General features: G+C 35.0%; 1 protein-coding gene across 1 annotated transcript; it reads right to left on the bottom strand.

Moving 5' to 3' along the window:
* Positions 1–12,338: 12,338 nt before the first annotated feature.
* On the bottom strand, positions 12,339–15,711 carry LOC147397114 (C2 calcium/lipid-binding plant phosphoribosyltransferase family protein). Its single transcript, XM_086452570.1, has one exon. It carries the CDS (start codon positions 15,623–15,625, stop codon positions 12,416–12,418), a length of 3,210 nt encoding a protein of 1,069 aa, XP_086308696.1. The 5' UTR covers positions 15,626–15,711; the 3' UTR covers positions 12,339–12,415.
* Between the last annotated feature and the right edge of the window lie 4,553 nt (positions 15,712–20,264).

The following is a 20,264-nucleotide window of genomic DNA, read 5'->3' as shown; positions in this document are numbered from 1 at the left end:
GAAGCCCTCTCATTTTTTTTTAGCTTAATCATGACCTTAAACAACTACTAAAATTGTTTGGACCGGTTTTATAATGTTTTGTGATGTTGAGATAATATTTTGAGTAAAACCCTTGTAATGTTTGAATGGTGTGTTCTAGTCTTTTAAATAGGGTGTAATAATTAATTTAAGAAATCGAGGTGTAATTAGTAAAAGTTTGGGTGCCAAAAGAAGCTATAAAAAAGAAAAAAAAAAACCAAGATGGTTGAGCTCCCCACATTTTGCATCGATATTAGAGAGACCTTTATATTTTTCAAACTCCCGACGTGCATCCTAGGCCTCAATATTCTCATACTTGTACCATCCTCACAAATTTTGAATATGTAAAATTCTCCAAATTATTATTTAACCCATTAAATAGGTGAATCAATGAATTAATAGATGATTTTTCAATTAATCATTGAATATGATAAAAAAATTATCCTTCAACCTCAAAATTTTATTTTATTCAACATATAAATCTTATATGTATATAGGTCGAGATCCAAAGACGCACAAATCTACCATAAAACAATAAATCTACTTAGTCGTTGAATTAAAAGATGATCCAACAGCTCATGTTATAAAGTAGATCAACATATGCACGTGCTTCTAATAAATGACTAAAAAATTTAATTATTTGTAAATACCTCCCCGCACCCATTTCATCTTCTCCACTACTGTGCTTCAATGTGAGAACATCATTGATGCCCTAAAAGTCGTAAAGAGAAAGAGATAGATCTAAAATCTAAGTTTATTGTTTTCTGATATTATATCTAAAGTTAAACGTTGTGGAGAGAAAGAGATAGATCTGAAATGTAAACTTATTGTTTTCTGATATTTGTTTGTTGATATTATATCTAAAGTTAGAAGTTGTACCGAGAAATAGATAAATCTGAAATCTAACTTATAGTTTTCTGAGATTTTTGGTTTCAATTTCAAATCTTATGTGGGTGAAAAGAGATTTATGAATTTAATTCTCTCTATTCTTTCATTTCATAGAGATTCTAATTCTAACTAACTAAAAAATGATAGGTGATTAGGCCAATCTTCCCAATGATTTGTTGGTGGAAGTGGCTTACTATCAATCATGATTACGTTCGATTTCATGTTGTATGTCGTCCCTAGTAATCTACTTACCAGAGAAACCACATGGGCTACCTTGTCAATTACCATGGTTGATGCTGTCCACAAAGAATGTGTGCGGGGAGGTATTTACAAATAATGAATTTTTTAAATGGTTTATTAAAAGCACGTGCATGTGTTTCTTTACTTTATAACATGAGCTGTTGGATCATCTTTTAATCTGACGGCTGAGTAGATTTGTGCATCTTTAGATCCCGACCCTATATATATAGGGAGCAGTTCAGCAACCCTAAAGTTTGCCAAACATTTTTCAAACACATGGGTTAGAAGCTTTGGAATGAGCTGATTTTTTGTGAGGATGATTTCTACGGTGAAGAGATCATCCTCTCAAAAAATCAGGTCATGTTGAAATTTATAACCTTAGTTTACAAATTAAAGAATCGTGGACCGTCCAATTTTTGTAAATCACTTTTGATGGGGTTAGAAGTTTTGGAATAGGCTGATTTTTGGTGATAATGATCTCCTCATCATAGAGATCATCCTCACAAAAAATCAGTCAATTCCAAAACTTCTAACCCATGTTTTGAAAAATGTACGGCAAACTTTAGGGTCGATGAACAAACATTTTGGCAAAACATTTTTCAAAACATGGATTAGAGATTTTGGAATGGACTGATTTTTGGTGAGAATGATCTCTACGATGAGGAGATCATCATCACCAAAAATCAGCCCATTCCAAAACTTCTAACCCCATCAAAAATGGTTTACAAAAAATGAACGTTCCACGATTTTTCAACTTGTAAACATGGGACTAGAAGTTTTAGAATGGGCTGATTTTTGGTGAGGATGATCTCCTCACCAAAAATCAACCCATTCTAAAACTTCTAACCCATGTTTTGAAAAATGTTTTGCCAAAATGTTTGTTGTTGAACGGGACCCTATATATATATAGGGATTTGAGGGAAGTTGAACATGACGTGTCTTTAGAAATTCCCCTATTTTTAAACGAAATTTTTCTGAACTTATCCGAATTAACTATATCGAATTATTACCAAATTTGATTTTTTTTTTATATTTTATACTAGGACTCATGAAAAATGACTTAATGACCATCACTTTCAACATCCATCTAACTTTTTAGGAGGGAAATGGGCAATTTAAATCTCATGTTCTATCAATATTAGAGATAAACATGTGTTTTCATCTCTCATAGGAATCAACTTCAAAGAAAAAAGTTGGTGATTTAGCCTCCCATGTTTAATGGATATTGGAGATATCTCTTGTGTGTTTTCAAATTGACGACATGCTTCCATTAGCATCGATCTCTCCAAATTAATGAAAAACGATTTAAGGGGCCTCACCTTTTAACACTATTCACTTTCAAGAAATAGGATAACAAAGTTCAAATTTTGTAGTTATTATAAGCTGAATCAATTTGGATAAATTCGAAATTCTTTTGTGAAAAAATCAGAAAAACTTTGGAGAATATAAAAATGATGTTTTTGAATTTCTTATCAAAATCTATCATCTTCAACTCCCTCAAAATCTACTGTCGACACTTTAATGCTGAAAGATATAAAATTCCGAAATATTAAAGTTTAAGCCAAGCGTTTTTAACAAGTCATAACATAGATGATTTTGAATCTTCTATCACTCTGTGAAGTCCATTATCGGACAATCATCGTTTTCTTTAAAGCCCAACATTTATACAGAAGCAAACCAAGATTATATGTTGATCATCGTTAGCACCTGCCCCCATTGACCAAATTTTTTAATCTCCATCCCTACACATAACCCATAATCATCTCTTCACATTGTTCAATTTGCTAAATTCTTTCAAACCCTACTTCTCTTTCGCTAGAATCCATGTATTTTCCTTTGAAATCCATAAATTTATGGGAGTCATACCTATTGCTACCCAAATTATACTGAATTCGCTAGAATCCTTATGTTCAAACGTGATTCTTGGAACTCCTCTGTTTCTTCCATGGAAAAACCCTAATTTCACGACCATTTTAAAGTTTTGGAGAACTTTCCAGTCTTAGAGCTTCTTTGTTTCTTCCATGGCAGCACTCTGTATGTGAGAGACAGGGGGACTGAAGGTTGTGGGAAGAGCATGGGTTGTGGAGAGAGACAGAGAAAGAAAATGAGAGAGAGAGACTGGAGTTTAATGAGGTTCGAGCTTTGTACTACTGATGGAGCTCTCCATTTTCTCTCTTCTAGTTAACAACTTTGTTGAGATTCAAGCCCAGAACAAAAGAAGAAAGAGAAAGAGAAAGAAAGAAGTATAGATTGGGGCTAGGGAAGAATAGGATGGAGGATAGAGGGAGAGAGAAAGAGCCTCCGCGAGCTTGCCTGTACGAGAGTTGTCAACTTTCACTAAAATTGAAATACATAGGAAACGAAAGTAGAAGATTCGGATATTTGTGAACTCGAGTGGGTTGAGTTTGTCAAACAGTCGTGATAATCTGACTACCCCACGTGGCATATTCAATCGACTACTACTTACATGAAATCGTACATCCGCGCTCTTTGGGACTTTTTATGAGAAGTGTAGCATGTATCTCGAGGAGTGTAGATCTATGTTTCTCGAGATATACAGTTCCCTTAAGATACACTTTTTTATGAGAAAGTGCAGCCGTGTATCCTGAGGAGCACAAATCTACAATTCTCAAACTTATCACATCAGGATAGTCAATTGAGTTTTCCATGTGCGATATTCACATTATCACGATCAATAAGCAACTCTCACTATCAAACTCACTAATAGGGGTGTTTTGTTTGTTTCGAAAGAATGAGATCATCACTTATTACTACGTTCAAGCAACAAAATTGCCACTTTGAAAAGAGAAAAAAAAAACCGCTATGTTAGAATTTGTGTTGCAGTGACAAGTTTGTGGCTTTTAAATCAAGCAACGCATTCTTCATAATATTTTGCAATTTTTGTTTGGTCTAGCAACAAGTTTGTCTCCTGAACCATGAAGCAACACACTTGTTGATTGTTTCGTCTCTTAATCAATGAGCCTCCACATTTAACAGCGGTCGGATTGCATTTTTTTTTTCTTACAGAGGTTGGGTGGGTAAAATAATGAAAATTATAATAAATCCTTGAAGATTTGGTGGGGTGAGAAAATGTAATAACTATCAACCAAAAATGAGAATATCATTTGAAAAAAAAAACTAATTATAAGTTTTTAATAAAATTCAATTAAAGTATCTAATAAAATTTATCATGAATTTTACAAAAACATTGGTAAGGAAGAAAATATATTAAATTAATAAAATTAGTTGTAATTAATTTTCTAGTAAAACTCATTGAAAATCATAAAATTTATTGTACATTTTAGAAAAAGTTGGTGAGTGATCAAGAGAATTGTAAAAAATTTCATGCATGAAAATCTAAATACATAACTATTAAGGGCCCACTATACATGTAATATAATTTTTATTTTTTTTATTTTTTATGATGAGGATTTTGAACCATAGGCCTGATTGGGAGGGACAAGGCAACTAACCTCTTAGAACATCGTATCTCAGTCAAATTCCTTGGGTACACGCAATATCCCACAAACCACACATACCAAGTAAACAAGGATAAATCCATGTGGGTGGCCAACGGGGGACTCAAAATCAAGACCTCTCATTTTTTTAGAGGGATACGTTGGCCACTGTCCCCTACACTTACTAGTTTTTTCCTTCTTTTAAATATATTCAATGTCTAAAAGGGTGTGTTTAGTGAGTGTTTCTATTAAGAAACCCATGACAAGTTTATGTTCTTGAAAATTTCACATGTATTTTATTTTTGGCACAATATTTACGAGAAGCACGCAAGATTTCATTTTTCATCTAATTTATATGACAGTTTCATTTAAAAATTCATCTATTTTCATTTTTCCAGACATTCTATGATTCATTTCTTTACTTAAAATTCATATTCAATGAATATAATAAGAACAGATGTTTCAGTAACTAATGAGATGTTAGAGGAAACTAAAATACTCTAAAACATTGAAAATTTTAGGGAAATAAGATCTACGCAGAAGTTGAACCAATCAATCCAAAAGTTCTAATTTTCACGCTTCAAGGCAAACTGGGTGTAATCGGATTTTCAAAGAATATCTTATAGTAATTTAATTTAATTTATTTTCTTTAGTCTAGAATTCAGTCATATTAAAGAATTACTTAAGTAATTGAAATTGAGCTGTAGTCTCGACCCCTTTCATTGTCCATTTGGGCTCGAGACAATCGTTTGATTTTCCATTTCGTCTAATTTGAGACAAATTGGACAACCATTCATTCAATAGAACTGTAATTACTTCTTTTTTATAGAAAATATACCATCAAATCATCTTTCTAGTGCAAATCGTTGTATATATTTATATAAAATATGTAATACATGCCTAATCCGGTCGGGATGGACCTACCTTCCTACCAAAACCCCAAACCTAAACTTGATTCAAGGAGGTCTAGCCCAATAACTAAATGGACGTACTTACATTATCACACCCATCCTACATATAGGGTTAGGTTCTGATGACTCACGAAAAATGACTTATGAGAAAACACATGATCTCCATCGTATAAATGGATTTACATTTCCTATAACTACACAACAATATACATTTGAGTATTTGTCCTTTCTTATGACTACAAACATCTTTTGATTGGTAAGACCTATCCCTCTCTCACTCACACAACAATAACTAATCTTGAAGAAGTGTTCGTGCATCACTCTCTCAATTAAGACACTTATTGATCATTTGAAATCAGTTTCACTAACCATGTTGCTTTTGTCTTGCTCTTTTTTCTCAAGATGCATAACAATCATATACGTCACTTTAATCGACAAGATCACTATTGCTTGCACTAAGCACTTATTAATATCTCAGGTTTACTCAATTGCCACACTCTATTGATGAGCTTATTAAGCATAAACATCTCTTTCGACCACCGGCATTTTTTTTTTTGCCTCTCACTATCTTAAAGCATCAATCAATCTCGAACGCTGGTTTTAGTTAAAAATTGTTCCCACTTCTTGAACTCACTGTTGCTCTTCTTTCGAGATGCGCTTTTGAGCACAAAAATTATTTTGGTGCAATGAGCATGGTAAATCAGGATAATTTAAATTTACCAAGTGCGTTGAATCTAAAATATTGACCCAAACCCTTTCTTTAAAAGTATGGGTTTTGCGAGATTTTACATTCTCTCCAAAATGACCAAATGCCCTTAAATGCAAAAGACCCTGTAGCTGAGAGGAAAAATCACCCAATCATTCGAGGTGAAATACAATAAGAAAATTGAGGTTCCACGTCAAATAAGCCAATTTCCAATAAATTTGGGATCATATAATTATAAAATACGTCTTATACAAACTGTTAGTCCTAGCTCTGTGAACCTATCAATTCTTAGATCAGTTTCAAACAAAAATCCTTATTTTCGATTCAAATTTTGAGGAGCCATGAAAAACTCGAACTACTAGAATATACTGTAATCTCATGAGAAAACTATAAGACGTAAATGTGACAATAAAAATACTAAGCCAGAAAACTATTGTTTCAGAGCAGTTTCATGTTGGGCTTCAAATTGGTAAGACATCGAAGGAACATGAGTGAAGTTGGTCAGGCTTGTGGCAATTCGAATAAAAAGGGGATACAATTTGAAATTTAAAAAATAAGTCATTGTAATCGTTTTTGAAAAATTTAGGATTTGAATTTGATGCAATGAAATCAAGGTATTACTTCAAGAAGAAACTCCATTACTATTATTCTAAATTAATTCATATACTTGTTATTTGAATGCAAGACATACTGACTCAACTCTTTAGCTAGAGAAACTTCATGATCCACTAGGCTTAGAGTAAATCCTGAAATTGATGTTGAGCAGATCTGTTTCTTAAATATCTTATCTGAATTCTATTCTAACTTCACAAAATGCATCTTTTGTAATATAACTTACTACATGGCTCTAAGCTTCCTTCACTCATTGACAACATAAATATTCATCATTACAAATTTGGCTTAGAAGATTATTTACGTAGGAGACATCAAATCAAATCGTGGGTTGCAAATTCCTTCCGAGTGAATCATGTATGAGCGGCATAATTTAGGTAGAGGGAGGTTGTGCATGCAATTAATCATTGTCTTAGATAAGCTTTGATTATTTGTTATTTTGATTTTATTTTATGGCCTATATTAACCTTGAATTTGCTTATTTTGTGTGTTTATGTTTCACGATGGACGAATTGACCATAGTGAATTTGTTACTGTGATGACAAAGGGAGATATAGGAATTGGAATCAGGTTACTTGTTACTATTACGTTTGACGACCGCATGTTGTATAAAGGTATTATTCAAAATCTTGTATTTTCTTCTCTCTTATTTTGTTCCTTTTCTATATTTGTGTGTGATAAGTGTGACAATTGATATTTTTCAATATTGCCATAAAAATAAAAAAAAAAATGACAGAATTGCCTTTCTAGTTTTGCAATAATAAATTACATTACTTTATTGTGGTAACCACTTTCAATCCTATCAAATCACCATTAGGCACAAAAATTACTTAAAAATAATACATAAAATGAGCACCTCAAAATCCTTAGAATCAACAAGCATCTCTGAAGTGCAACTTCTTTTCTCATAAGAAAGATAGCTGCCACACTATCACTTGACTTGGATTTACTGAAATTAGTGGCAGATCAAAAAGTAAATCCAATAAATATTCTGCATTTTTTTTTTTGTAAGCATTGGTTTCTGTTGTTGAATAGTGAGATTTGCACCACATGCGCACCATTAATAGTCTGTCCTCTGTTCTCCGAAACAGTTAATTTATATTTCCTTCCATAAGAGACACATAATTGTTTCATAAAAAGTTCAACTTTACTCGTCTTTTTTTCCCATAGGTGGGGTCCATTAAATGGTTTATTTATTTGACTTTAATGACGATGATGATGGGACAAACAAAATAATTCTGATGAAGCTTATATAAGCATAAGTAAATGTTCGCTCTTCTTTCAACTATAAAGATGCAATTGTAAAGTTTTTTTTTTTTTTGCTTGAACAAATGTATTCATTCTCTTAGTCATTTGTTGCTAACTTTATGTAAGATCAGCTTGTACAGGTCAAGATCAAACTGTACTTCAAATTCTGCAATAGGACTTGTACTTACATCACTCAATGTAACTTTGCACATGGAATCAAAGAGCTCTGTGTCCCAATTGGTAAGAGATTGTGGCAACCCAAGATGGAACAAAAAAAAATGCTTCAATCTCTTGCCAACTTCCCAACACAATTCAATAATTCATTTGAATTCTCATTCATGAGTAACACTTAACAAGGGTTTGCCATGTTGATGCATGATCCATGTCAAGGTCACTTGAATGTAGTTAAGATCTTAAATTCAGTCTAAGATATTGGTTGCTATGGTTTATTTATCTAGAAGGTGTCAATTTTGAATCGGTTAGCTTTTGCACTGCAAATTTGACTCTTGCCTTCACATAGGGTCAGCATTGGTTTCATGGTGTACCTATAGACAACCATTCTTCATTCTCATCCACTGAAGAGACATATCCAACATTAAAATTTACAATTGTGGAATTTTTATAGTGGATAGGATTTCTTTTAGATCTAAGAATTAAAAATTATGACGTAATAAGACTGTATCGAGATAGTCTTAGTGCTCCTAGTCTCTCAAATGTTCTGTGCATGAGCCATGCGTTAGAAGGGATATGTTGTAATTGATGAAATCATCATTTTAAAGTGTTTGTTTGGATCAAATTTCACGAAAATATCTTCATGTTGCTATGCTGAAACATTCCAACTATATGATATAAGTTGTTCTAGAGCATGTGTTGAAGCCTGGTTGAAATTGTGAAATATTTGGTCTTCCAACTAAGGTTAGTCTATAAGAATATGATCTGTCATGATAAGAATGTGCAACATGTGATTTGATGCTATGTTGAAACATTAAGCATAATTTATATGATCTGGATCGATTTGAGCCATGTGAAGATTTTGAAAGCGCAATAATGCTCGTACTTTGGGCTTTAAATATCATGAAATGCAATTCCTCATGTGTTGTCTTTATGTTCACTCGGTCAAATTGCATCCTCCCTTCATCTTATTGTACTTAGTTTCTGCATGTTACCAGTTGTAATTCAAACAAGAGTTGTGATCCAGAATGATGTCTCGTTCGTATAGGAGTATAAGGTGTCTACGTTGCACCTTGTTTTTTGAGACTAAACACACTGGGCTGCGTTTTATGGTGCAAACGGCTTTTTTAGGAGCCCTATGTGTTTTAAACACTAACCTAAACGTGACACATAGACACCATTCCTATAGAATAGGAATGAGACACTGTTCAGGATCCTGATTCTTCGAACAAATGTCAAACTTATTGAAGTCATTGATGGTAATACTGTATTCCTTTTCTCAATGTCTTTCATTTTTTTATATTTTTGTGTGGAAATCAGTGTATCCTGATGTTATATACTTTAGGAGTTCTTGGTAATTATTTTTGAAAAAAAAAAAAAGCAGCAAAAAAAGTAAAATATGCCCAATGATGATGCCTTAATTATTCTAAGAATGCACTTCAAAGCATCAAAACTTTTGCATTTTTCTTTGTAATTCAAGATTTTTAAACTTGCCAAGGAATTAAAAGTAATATCTTTGGCCTCCATTTGATGGAAGCTGGGATGGATTTACAGTGGGGGCACTACAAGAATTTTCGAAGTCTATGGATTAGTGAGCTATTGCCTCCATTTGATGGAAGCTGGGATGGATTTACAGTGGGGGCACTACAAGAATTTTCGAAGTCTATGGATTAGTGAGCTATTGCGACAAATTTTAGCGGTGAATAAAAAAATCTGCCATTATTGTCCTTACAAAAAAATTTCCCACTCTTAGTTGCCCCCACAACTATTTTTTTTTTTTTTTCACTCTTAGACGTCCCCAAATTTTTTTTCCTACTCTTGGTTGCCCCCACGTCACGTGGGAAAAATCCTGGCTCTGCCTCTCATGGAAGAGACTGTAAATATACAAGATTTGCTTTCAATAACAATGTCTGAGGGGGGATTTTAGTGGATCTAAATTGAATGAGAATGAATTATAATTTCTTTTCCCAGCTAAAAGTTTGCAAAGATAAGAGTTGTGGACACGTGAATTGAGAAATCTTGATTTAAATTACAAAATCATCTTGATTTAAATTACAAAATATCATATAAAATAGATTTATCCATTTTAAGTTTTGAAATAATTATAAAAAGCTATGATACATTTTAAAGTATATGATCATTTTAAAATGTGAGAAAATACACACTTTTCAATTATGAAACATTTTCTTAGACACAATTTGTTCTTTGTTACATTTAAATGCACCCTAAAATATAAGATAAATAGTGATCTTCACCCAATTTGCTAATGTTAAAATTTTACTAATCTTCTCCACTAAACATAATCCAGTTTATACTTCACATTAGCTTCTCATTTTTATACTTAGTAACTACTTTTTTTTCCCATCTTTTCAGAGCCTTGGTGGATAAGTGGTCTTACAACAATATCATCTCTATCTGTCTCTTGGACCCTATCGGGATCTCGAGGACAAAAATTTGCACTGTGATGATTCACTGAGTAGGAAACATCATACACAGTTGGGTTAGTTATGATTAGGATAACTTGTGTTAGACTCAGGTGTAATGATCGATTGATGATAATGTTAACAAAACTAAATTAAAAAAATTAATCAAAATTTTGTGAATAAAACTTAATCAAAACCGAGCATGCGCTGCCTTAACTAGTAATACTTTGAATGATCCTTGTGACGTACAATATTCTGAAAGTACTGATAAAAAAATAAAAAAAATTCTTAATGGAAGATTTTAAAACATTTATATTTTTAACTTGTCAAGAGATGTTTTGGCTTATGTTTCAAAAATATATTGTTTTTAATTATTTTCCTTAATTTATATAAAATTACATAAATATCTCACATGAACATTTGTACATTATTAATGAATAATTGATAGTGTTATGCTGGAGTGACATTAAAATTGATATTGTTGACGTGAGGGAGCAAATAACCGTAAATACTTTTCACTCATATCTTGATGAAAGTATCTATGATTTCGTACACATATTCATGTCAGCAATGTGTGACACAATTTCAATTTTAATGTCACTCCAACATTTTCCGTTAAAAAATGATTGTGAGATGATGTCAATTTTGATGTCTAAATTAGAATCATTGCTGGAGTGATTTCAAGATTGGCCTCATTTCACATTTACAAGATGTGAAGGTAAGCATGGAAAAATACTCGTATCTTAGTGAAAAACATTCATGTTCATACATACCTCCATGTCACAAAAGTGTGAAATGAAGTTAATCATAGAATTCACTTCAACAATAATTATATAAAGGGAGGCGTTCGGCATCCTAACGTATAACAGAGAGTTATTTGGTTCAATCGGATTTAAAGAGAAGAGGGAGGAAGCATTAATTACTATGAAAGTGAGGGACAGTGCTGTAATTAAGTTATAATTTTATAACTTAAACCAATTGACTGTTAAATTGAATCTGATCCGTCCGATTATCCTATATCCAATGGTCCCTAAATATTTGCCAAAATATTTGTTATACATTAGGGCGCCGAACGCCTCCCTTATATAAATTATGATTGATGCTGAAGTGACCTCTCATATGCACTTTGTGACGTGAAAGTGTATAAGAATCATGAAAAATGTTGGAATGACAAAAGGTATTTATTACGATTCTCACAAGTTTGATGTGGGATGTGCACATAACCATAGATGTGTTTCCTCGCGATGCGAGTAAAAATCATCTATGATTATGTATGTATCTCCACGTCAGAATTGTGAGAATCACAGTAAACCCTGTGTCACACCAGCACTTCTCGAGAATCATAAGGTGCTTTTCATCTAGATAGATACGGATGAAAAAGCTATCCACATGAACTTTCATGTCAAGAAGTGTGATGCGAGGTTCCACCTTGACGTCACTACAGCTTGACTCATAAATAAATTATGGACATTTGATGGAAAACAAACGAGTCGTGTTGGGGTAACACAAAGGGAGACATAGGGTGACACAATGACGTGGTGTTGTGCTCATGTTACCTTATGTTTTTTCACGAGATACGAGTAAAAAGTATCTATGGTTATATGCGCGTCACCACATCATTTGTGTCACCTTTATGTCATTCTAGCATTTTTCAAAACAAAAATTACAAAAGAAACCATAAAATTGATCCGGTATATGCGACATTTCAACAATTTACCAACAACACATCTTCTATTAATTCTACATCATCTGATCAAACAGAGAAGGAAGCCTTCTAAAGAAGCTCAAAGCAGGAGAAGGTATCCTATCTCTAAACAAAGGGTGGCGAAGATAATAGAATCCAAAAGCCATCGCCACCACCTTCGATGGTATCAAATACAGCAAAACAGCCACAACAAAACACAATCCCACAAATATCCCTGTCGCACGTGGGTCCCGCCACGTCACCAAAGCCTGCACTCTCTCCCCTTGTGTTGCAATATCCCCCAACGCTGTTTGCACTCTCGCCCCAAGCGTGCGAAGTTTATCGTACCTAACACGAATCGTCTCTGCTGATCTGCTGCTTGGCACTGTATCGAATTCCTCGTCCAGTTCATCTCGATCAACCACATCTGCTTGCGAGATCTTCGGATCAAGATGTGGAAGTGGGCCCCTTGATCGAAACCTGTAGTTCCAAGCTCCAATCACAAAGAGATAGAATGCGAGTGTCGGGACGATCAGATCTGGGAACCAAACCAACATCACAAGCAAAGCGTGTACCAGCAAGGTAGCTGTTGGGTTCTTCCATGAACGCGTGTCATCAATCCAACGCACCACGTCGACAACCCCTGAAATCACGTTTATAATCCTGAACCAGTTCGCACGTACCTTCCGCATGCTGAAAGCGTGCGAGTCCGCATCAAGCATGTACAATACGACCTCAGGCGTAAGAGGTGGTTCTGATTGGGATAAATAAGTGGCCACGGTCTTCGAAGCTGTACTCCTTAACAACTCCTGTTGGAGGATGCCAAGCGGCTTAATATGATGCATCAGAGGTAGTATTGGTTGTGTATACACGTGGAGCATATCTAGTGTGGGAGCCGCACGTACGAACCGTACAGCGACATCTATCTCGCCCATCTTCTTTACTCCACTTGGAGACAACAAAAGCAACGGATACGTATTCTTATACACTTTACCAATCTCTAAAGTTGATATACGTATTCGTACTTTACCAATACGGAAATCAGGACGCTTGGCGCCTTTAGAACCATTTTGATCGTATACACCCCAACTGTCGAATACCCCAATGGTGAGCACCGTACATGGATCGTAAACCTTCCACGTGTACTGTTCGTTCCACTTAGGTTCCAAACTGTTTGAAACGGTCCGCGTACGTATCCACTTTTGTCCGTATTTTGCGACAGAATAAGCGTCCGTTATTCCTTTGCCGTTAATCATTTTCATTGGAAGAAGATTCTTGCATCCAACGATCCCCAGTTCGATAGAACCAATAGGAGGTTTCCAAAGCTGCCTCGCTGTCGGACGAAAGTCGCTACACGCGTGAGCTGGTTCGTCCATCACGTGATATCCACCATCGAAGCAAAGGCGGAGGTGGACCCGACCCTTGTAGGCTTTCTTCTCGTTGTCAGATTCTTCAAGGCTAAACCACCGGGAAACCACTTTTCGATCGTCAACCCGCCGCTCGATTGTCGTAAGTGGTATTCTGGCTATACCAGAAACCGCCATTCCCTTTGATTGGCGGTTTTCAATGGAGAAAACCAGATGATCACCAAACGGCTCAGCAGCTACAAAGATCAAATCTTCGTTCCATAACGGCGATCCGTTACGACTAACGGAAGTTTTGGTCTTCAGGACTTGAAAACCTAATTGAGCTTTAACTTGAAAGCTGGATTCCCTTAACGCCGTTAACGGTAAGATGTCTTGGGCTTCAATCACCGTTGCTCTCAAGTACCATAGTTTAGGAGAGATGTACACTTTCGAACGTGAACTAACGTTGCCAACTGTGTCAGGTTTCCACGCATCAGCAAATGCCTCGTCAGCTTGAGTACCAATCCACGTGGCAAGCATCAGATCACCTTTGTGGGCCCCACCACCTTCTAATCTGTACCATTGAGGGGCTAATGGACTATCAGGTGGGTCCCGCAGTAGAATCTCGCTGACATCAAAGCAAATTCCACCAAAGAAATGTGAGCCCGCCACGTCAGATGCACACTCAGATGGTGGGTCCCACACGGAGACTTCCATGGTTGATGCAGACTCCTGCGTTTCTTGGCCAAAGGCGAATATCTGGTCCCACTCAAAGAATGTGGTTTTTCGGGCCGGTTTGGTTCTGACGTGGCAACCCGAAACCGAAATCTTGACTATTGGGTTTCCTTTAGTGGGGAGAGATCTCGATTTTACGATTCTGACGAACAAATAGTGCATTTTCTCTACGAGATCGAAATCGAAAGATGACCGTTCGATTGGGGTTCTCTCCGTTGAATCCCTCGTGAAACTATCTGACGTCGTTTGCCGAGAAATAGGCCGTCCGGAATTGAATCCGGTGAATTTGACGTCCGGCATAGATCCTGACATCATCGACGCCATTACTTCCGGTGGTGGGGACCACTTCTGTGCTGTCTCATTTTCAGTGACCGGTTGGACTGGTTCTGGAGTTGGTGGATCCACCGAAACAGGAGCTTCCACGGGAGGTGGTGGGTCAGATTCCGGAGGTTTTTCTTCTGGTGGTGCTTGCGGTGCAGGTTCTGCCGCAGGAGATACTTCTTCCGGCACTGGAGCCGCTGGTGGTTCCGCAGGATCTGATGGATTAGCTTCGACTGAAGGTGCGGCCGGAGTGTCAGATTTCCCGGCATCTTCTGATCCACTATTAGTTTCCTTTGTGTCAGATTCTGGTGGTGTTTCTGCTGGTTTTACAGCACTTTCTGCCTCTCCAGTCTTTTGTGGATCAGATCCAGGCTGTTGTTTCACAGGTGTGTCAGATTTTTCATCTACAACAGGTGGTGGTGGTGGTGGTGGCGGTGGTGGTGATGGAGGACTAACAGGTTCATCAACATAGTAAACTTTCAAACCGATCTCACCTTGAATCCAGCTCCAGAAGCTCTTCTTCTCCAAGGGAAAGTAGATGAGTGCTTCTTCTCCTTTGCGGACGAACTTGTAGGAACTCAATCGGATCCGTCCAAGAAAATTGTTCCTACGAGTCGGGCCAATGGTTCGATCATGGTAGACATCAAGCTCTAGCATATCTCCAAACACATCAGATGGCGCTCCAACGTTGAAATCAAGAACTTCGTTCCATGTCGGGTTCAGGTCACGGATCACGGTTTGTGTCCGTTTTCGTTGCCCATAAAAATCAACTAAAACGTACGGACTTGATGTGCCTTGTCCATCCTTAGGGAGGAGACTTCGAGCGTCAATGACTTCTACGATCAGTTTTCTTACAGTAGCCATTGAAAATCTGCTTGATTGAGTTTGGAGAGAGAAAGAAAGAAAGAAAGAAAGAGAGATGCAAATCTAGGCATGCGTGTTGTTTTAAGGAAAAAACATGCCTCAAACGGACGTTTGAAACAAACAATCAAACTAACGTCTAAGATGGGATCAGACCATAAAAACTCGTTTAATTAACTAGCTCTGTAATTTGGACGAGTCAACTCGGAAATATTTTTGCTTAGCACAGTTGAATTATGCGAATGTATTTAATATTTTTTTTATAAGCACGAAATAAAGTAATAAACATAATTGTGTGAAGCCTACACATGTCGTCTCGAGATTTTTAATAAAAACAAATAAAATATTAATCTCCGATAATTACATCTTCTATTCCAAAGATAATAATTAAGTGCATCCATGTACATAATAATATCTTAGTATTCTAATATTTTTCCTCAATTGAATGTTCCTTTCAATAAGAAATGTTCGATTGATTACCTAATATCAATACGTTTGATCGTACTTATTGAAGTACGAGAAAGATAAATGATATGTTCATATATATATATATATGGGGGCGGTTCAAGGGACATGTAAAAACAATGATTTTTGAAAATATCGGTTAGAGATTTTGGATTGAACTGATTTTTTGCAAGGATGGTCACTATGATGAGAAGATCATCCTCACAAAAAATTAGTTCAATCTGAAACTTCTAAATCCATCAAAAGTGATTTACAAATTATTGATAAAAATTAACAAAAAATCGACGGTCCACATTCTAAATCACTTTTAATGGGGTTAGAAGTTTTAGATTTGACTGATTTTTTTTTCCGGATGATCTTCTCATCATAGAAATCATTCTCACAAAAAATCAGCTCAATCCGAAACCTCTAACTCATATTTTGAAAATTTATTAATGTTACATTGTTTTTACATATGTTTTTTTTCCTAATTGGTTTTTTTTTTTTTTTTTTCTAAAAAATTTAAGCGAACGTTCCTCTTTGATAAACACCACATACTGCAATATGAAGAAAATGGTGGCTTAAATCAAAGTTTAACACATCCTACCACTAATGATCTCAAGGTGTTTGAGATTAAAGAAAAAAAATAAGAGTCGTGATAATCTAACTACCCCACATGACAAACTCAATTGACTACCTAACGTGATAAGTTTGGAAACCATTGATCTACGTTCTTCAGGAAACACAGTTCTCTCAAGATACACTTTTTTTGGGGAAGTGTAGTTGTGTATCCCAAGGAATGTAGATCTACAGTTTCGAACTTATCATGTCAAGATAGTTGATTGAGTTTGCCACGTAAGATTAGCACGATTCAAAATATAATTATTAACATTACAAAAATATTTTAAAATTAAATATATTAATTATTTGACCCTTCCTCGTGAGTTAAATGAAAAAGAAGAGAAAAGGAAAAGATGAGGTTCTTAACTTCAAGTGCAAGCAGCCTAACCCAATCTTTTTCTTCTTTTAGTTCATAATAATAATAATAGTAATAATATACTCTTACTTTCCTTGAAGATTCTCGTTCACCTTTATCTCTTCTATATCTCAACCTTGCATCTCTCTCTAACACACATATAAACAATATCCAAAGATGAGTAATTTCTGTCCAATGGATTCCATGAATTTTTTTCCACGATGGTTTTTAGAAAGAGGTGGTAAAGATATAGTGTGGATGCAAGGATTTTAAGATCATGATGAAGCGAAGAAAAAAAAAATGATGATTTCCACATTTTGCAAAATATTTGAGATATCCCGTGTTTTCAAATTGATCATGAGGTATCCCTTGACCTTATTGTACTCTGAAAGATTAATAAAAAATGACTTAAATGATCTCAATTCATCAACATCTTGTCAAAAGCCCCTAATATGTCTACCTAAAGTCAGTCATGTTTAACTTTTTTCAAGCTAAAGATTCGATATGGTTCAACTTCCAAACGATGAGAAAATGCCAGTTAGATCCAAGTTACATGTTCAATTCCTATCATTAGCAAATTACTTATTCATAAAAAATGGGTTTACCCATTTAAAAAAATACTTTCATTAAGAAAAAATAGGATTTTTGGGAAGTATAACATGATAAATTTGTCACTAGAAAAATCAAAGGTTTTGATGACTAAGTTGAATAGTTTTTTTTTTTTTTAATGGTTGGAATCTAATTTATGGATACTTGGTTACATTTTGAAATTTTTTTGCATGAACCTCTTAAACCCCTGACAAATGATTTGTATGGTACCAAACAGGACTATAGTGTTGTGGTTTGTGGAGCTTAATAGTATTGGTCAAAGAGGAGGTATTATAAATCAAGTCACGCGTTCACGTCGATTGAGGACAAAGTTTCCGAAAGAAAATTTTCAAGGATATTTTCATAATTTCACTAATATTATATAAAACCCTCGTTAGATTTTCTGGGGTATTTATATACTTATCATTTTTTAGGAAAGTGTGGAATCTGTAACTACGAGTTTTCTCTTCATAGTGAAATAAATGTGCTCCGTGATTGTATCTCAATCTTGAGGGAACCACGTAAAAATATGTGTTTTTGTAAGTGATTTGTGTTTTGTTTCAACTCAAGTCTTGGTTCGATTGTTCTTGTTTTCTCAACACGTAGAGTATCTTCACACCTATTTTGGGACAGGACTAGAATAGTCCCTAATTGCACACCTCCATTTCATGAAAGTTTCTCAATGTGTAATAAGGATAAGTTAGGAGACCACCCAATTTCGAACATGCAATCAAGAGAACAAACCAATGAGGGGTTAATGAGATAGCCGATACCATGTCTCAGGAAGTCGATTCCATAGTAAACCTTTGGGATTTGTCCCAATACACCTGGTACATGTGGAAGAGGTGATACCCAATTACCCAATGTATGTATATATATATATATATATGGGTCAGGTTCAAACGACAACCATTTCAACACACATATAGACAACGTGTTTTGTCTTATATGGGCAAAAATGTTTGGAATGGGCTAATTTTTTGTGAGGATGATCTCTGTGGTGAGGAGATCATCCTTGCCAAAAATCAGCTCATTATGAAACTTCTAGACCGTCCAATTTTTGTTGAAAAAGTATAGACCGTCCAATTTTTGTAAATCAATTTTGATGGGGTAGAAGTTTTGGAATGGGATGATTTTTTGCCAGGATGATCCCCTCATCACAGAGATCATCCTCACAAAAAATCAGCCAATTCCAATATTTTTGCCCATATAAGACAAACACGTTGTCGCAATGTGTGTCGCAGGAACCCGACCCTATATATATATATATATAAAGAAAAAAAAATCAAGAGAGCAAATCCATGTTGTTAGTTTTCCTAAAGCCAACCAAGTATAGATTAAAAATAATTTACCCTAGATTCAAAATGAGGGTATTAGGTATCATTTTCATTAGTCTTGTAGTACAGACTGAGGTCAAGGGGCATATATTATCAATTTAAATACACAGGGGTATCTCAAATATTCAGCAAACAATGGACGTCAGTGTATGTCTATATCACCTAAAAACTAACAAAAAAAAAAAATACTATTTAAAGGTCACCAATAGGGAATTGGGAGTAAAGTGGATGGATCAGTTATCACTAATTGGTAGGCCAGAAGAATCTATGCCACGTGGACACAAATTAGACAAAATCTGCAATTATACGTGGTTGATAAAAAGTGAAAAAGAAGAGGTATGGCTTTGCATTATGTCCATCTTTTGCTGTCACCGACTATACTTTTTGACGTTCTACATCTCTTTATTAAAATTTGATGACAAAGCTACCATTAGGCCATTACCTACGTTTCTCTCATGTGCATCTCACGTGCTTAGCACTTTTACTGTCCATCTCCAACCATAATTGATTTATTTGTGGATGAATATTTTTATATATTATATATATCCTGAAATTTGATCCATAAATTATGTAGATTTTGTTTGTTTTTATTGACAATTTTTCTATTTTATTGGGGGTGAGGGAGTTTTCTTGTTGATTTAAAGCATTATTCTTAGGTCAGACAAATCACAAAAAGGTTTAATTCAAGACTAATGAGAAATCGTGGCACGTGGTCTAAATGCGGCTGACGTGGCAAGGGCATAAAACTGTTGATCTTTTTTCTTGTATATCCCGAAGAAAAAGATCTATGGTTTTGTGTCCTTGCCATGTTAGTCACGTACAGATCGCATATGTTTTGAAATCAATGACTCTTAATTCAAGTCAAGAACTAGTTGAAGTTACTTATCCGTTTCTCATTTTCTTCTTTCTTCTATTTGTAGTTTTTTTTTAAGAATCACTTGCTTTTCGTCTTATTTCTTGAGTAAATTATTGAAAGAGGGTTAAATATTTTAATATGTATATAAAAAAAAAGAACCTATTTTTTCAAAAATTATTAAAAACGAATTAAGTCGTTGGACAATCCATTGTTTTAATTATTTGAAGGACATTTTTGGTAAAACAATGTATTTTAACACATTAAAACCCTGGATTGTCCAGGGACTTACTTCGTTTTTGGTATTTTTATGATTTTGATAATCCATCCTTATTTCAATAGAGTCTTTTAGTGGTATGATTCGATCCTTTTCCTCATTACTTACAAAATAGGAGTCACTTGTTTAGGTATAAAATACTATCATTAACGCTTGAAAATGCATTG

Source organism: Akebia trifoliata, chromosome 8, assembly GCF_017979445.1.
Source record: "Akebia trifoliata isolate Shusen 1 chromosome 8, ASM1797944v1, whole genome shotgun sequence".
NCBI lineage: Eukaryota > Viridiplantae > Streptophyta > Magnoliopsida > Ranunculales > Lardizabalaceae > Akebia > Akebia trifoliata.
Note: the sequence above shows the minus strand (reverse complement) of the source record. Positions and strands in the feature narration are given on the sequence as shown.

What these genes read in the sequence shown, in the direction of transcription:
- LOC147397114 (XM_086452570.1), bottom strand. Translation starts at nt 15,625, where the DNA reads ATGGCTACTGTAAGAAAACTGATCGTAGAAGTCATTGACGCTCGAAGT.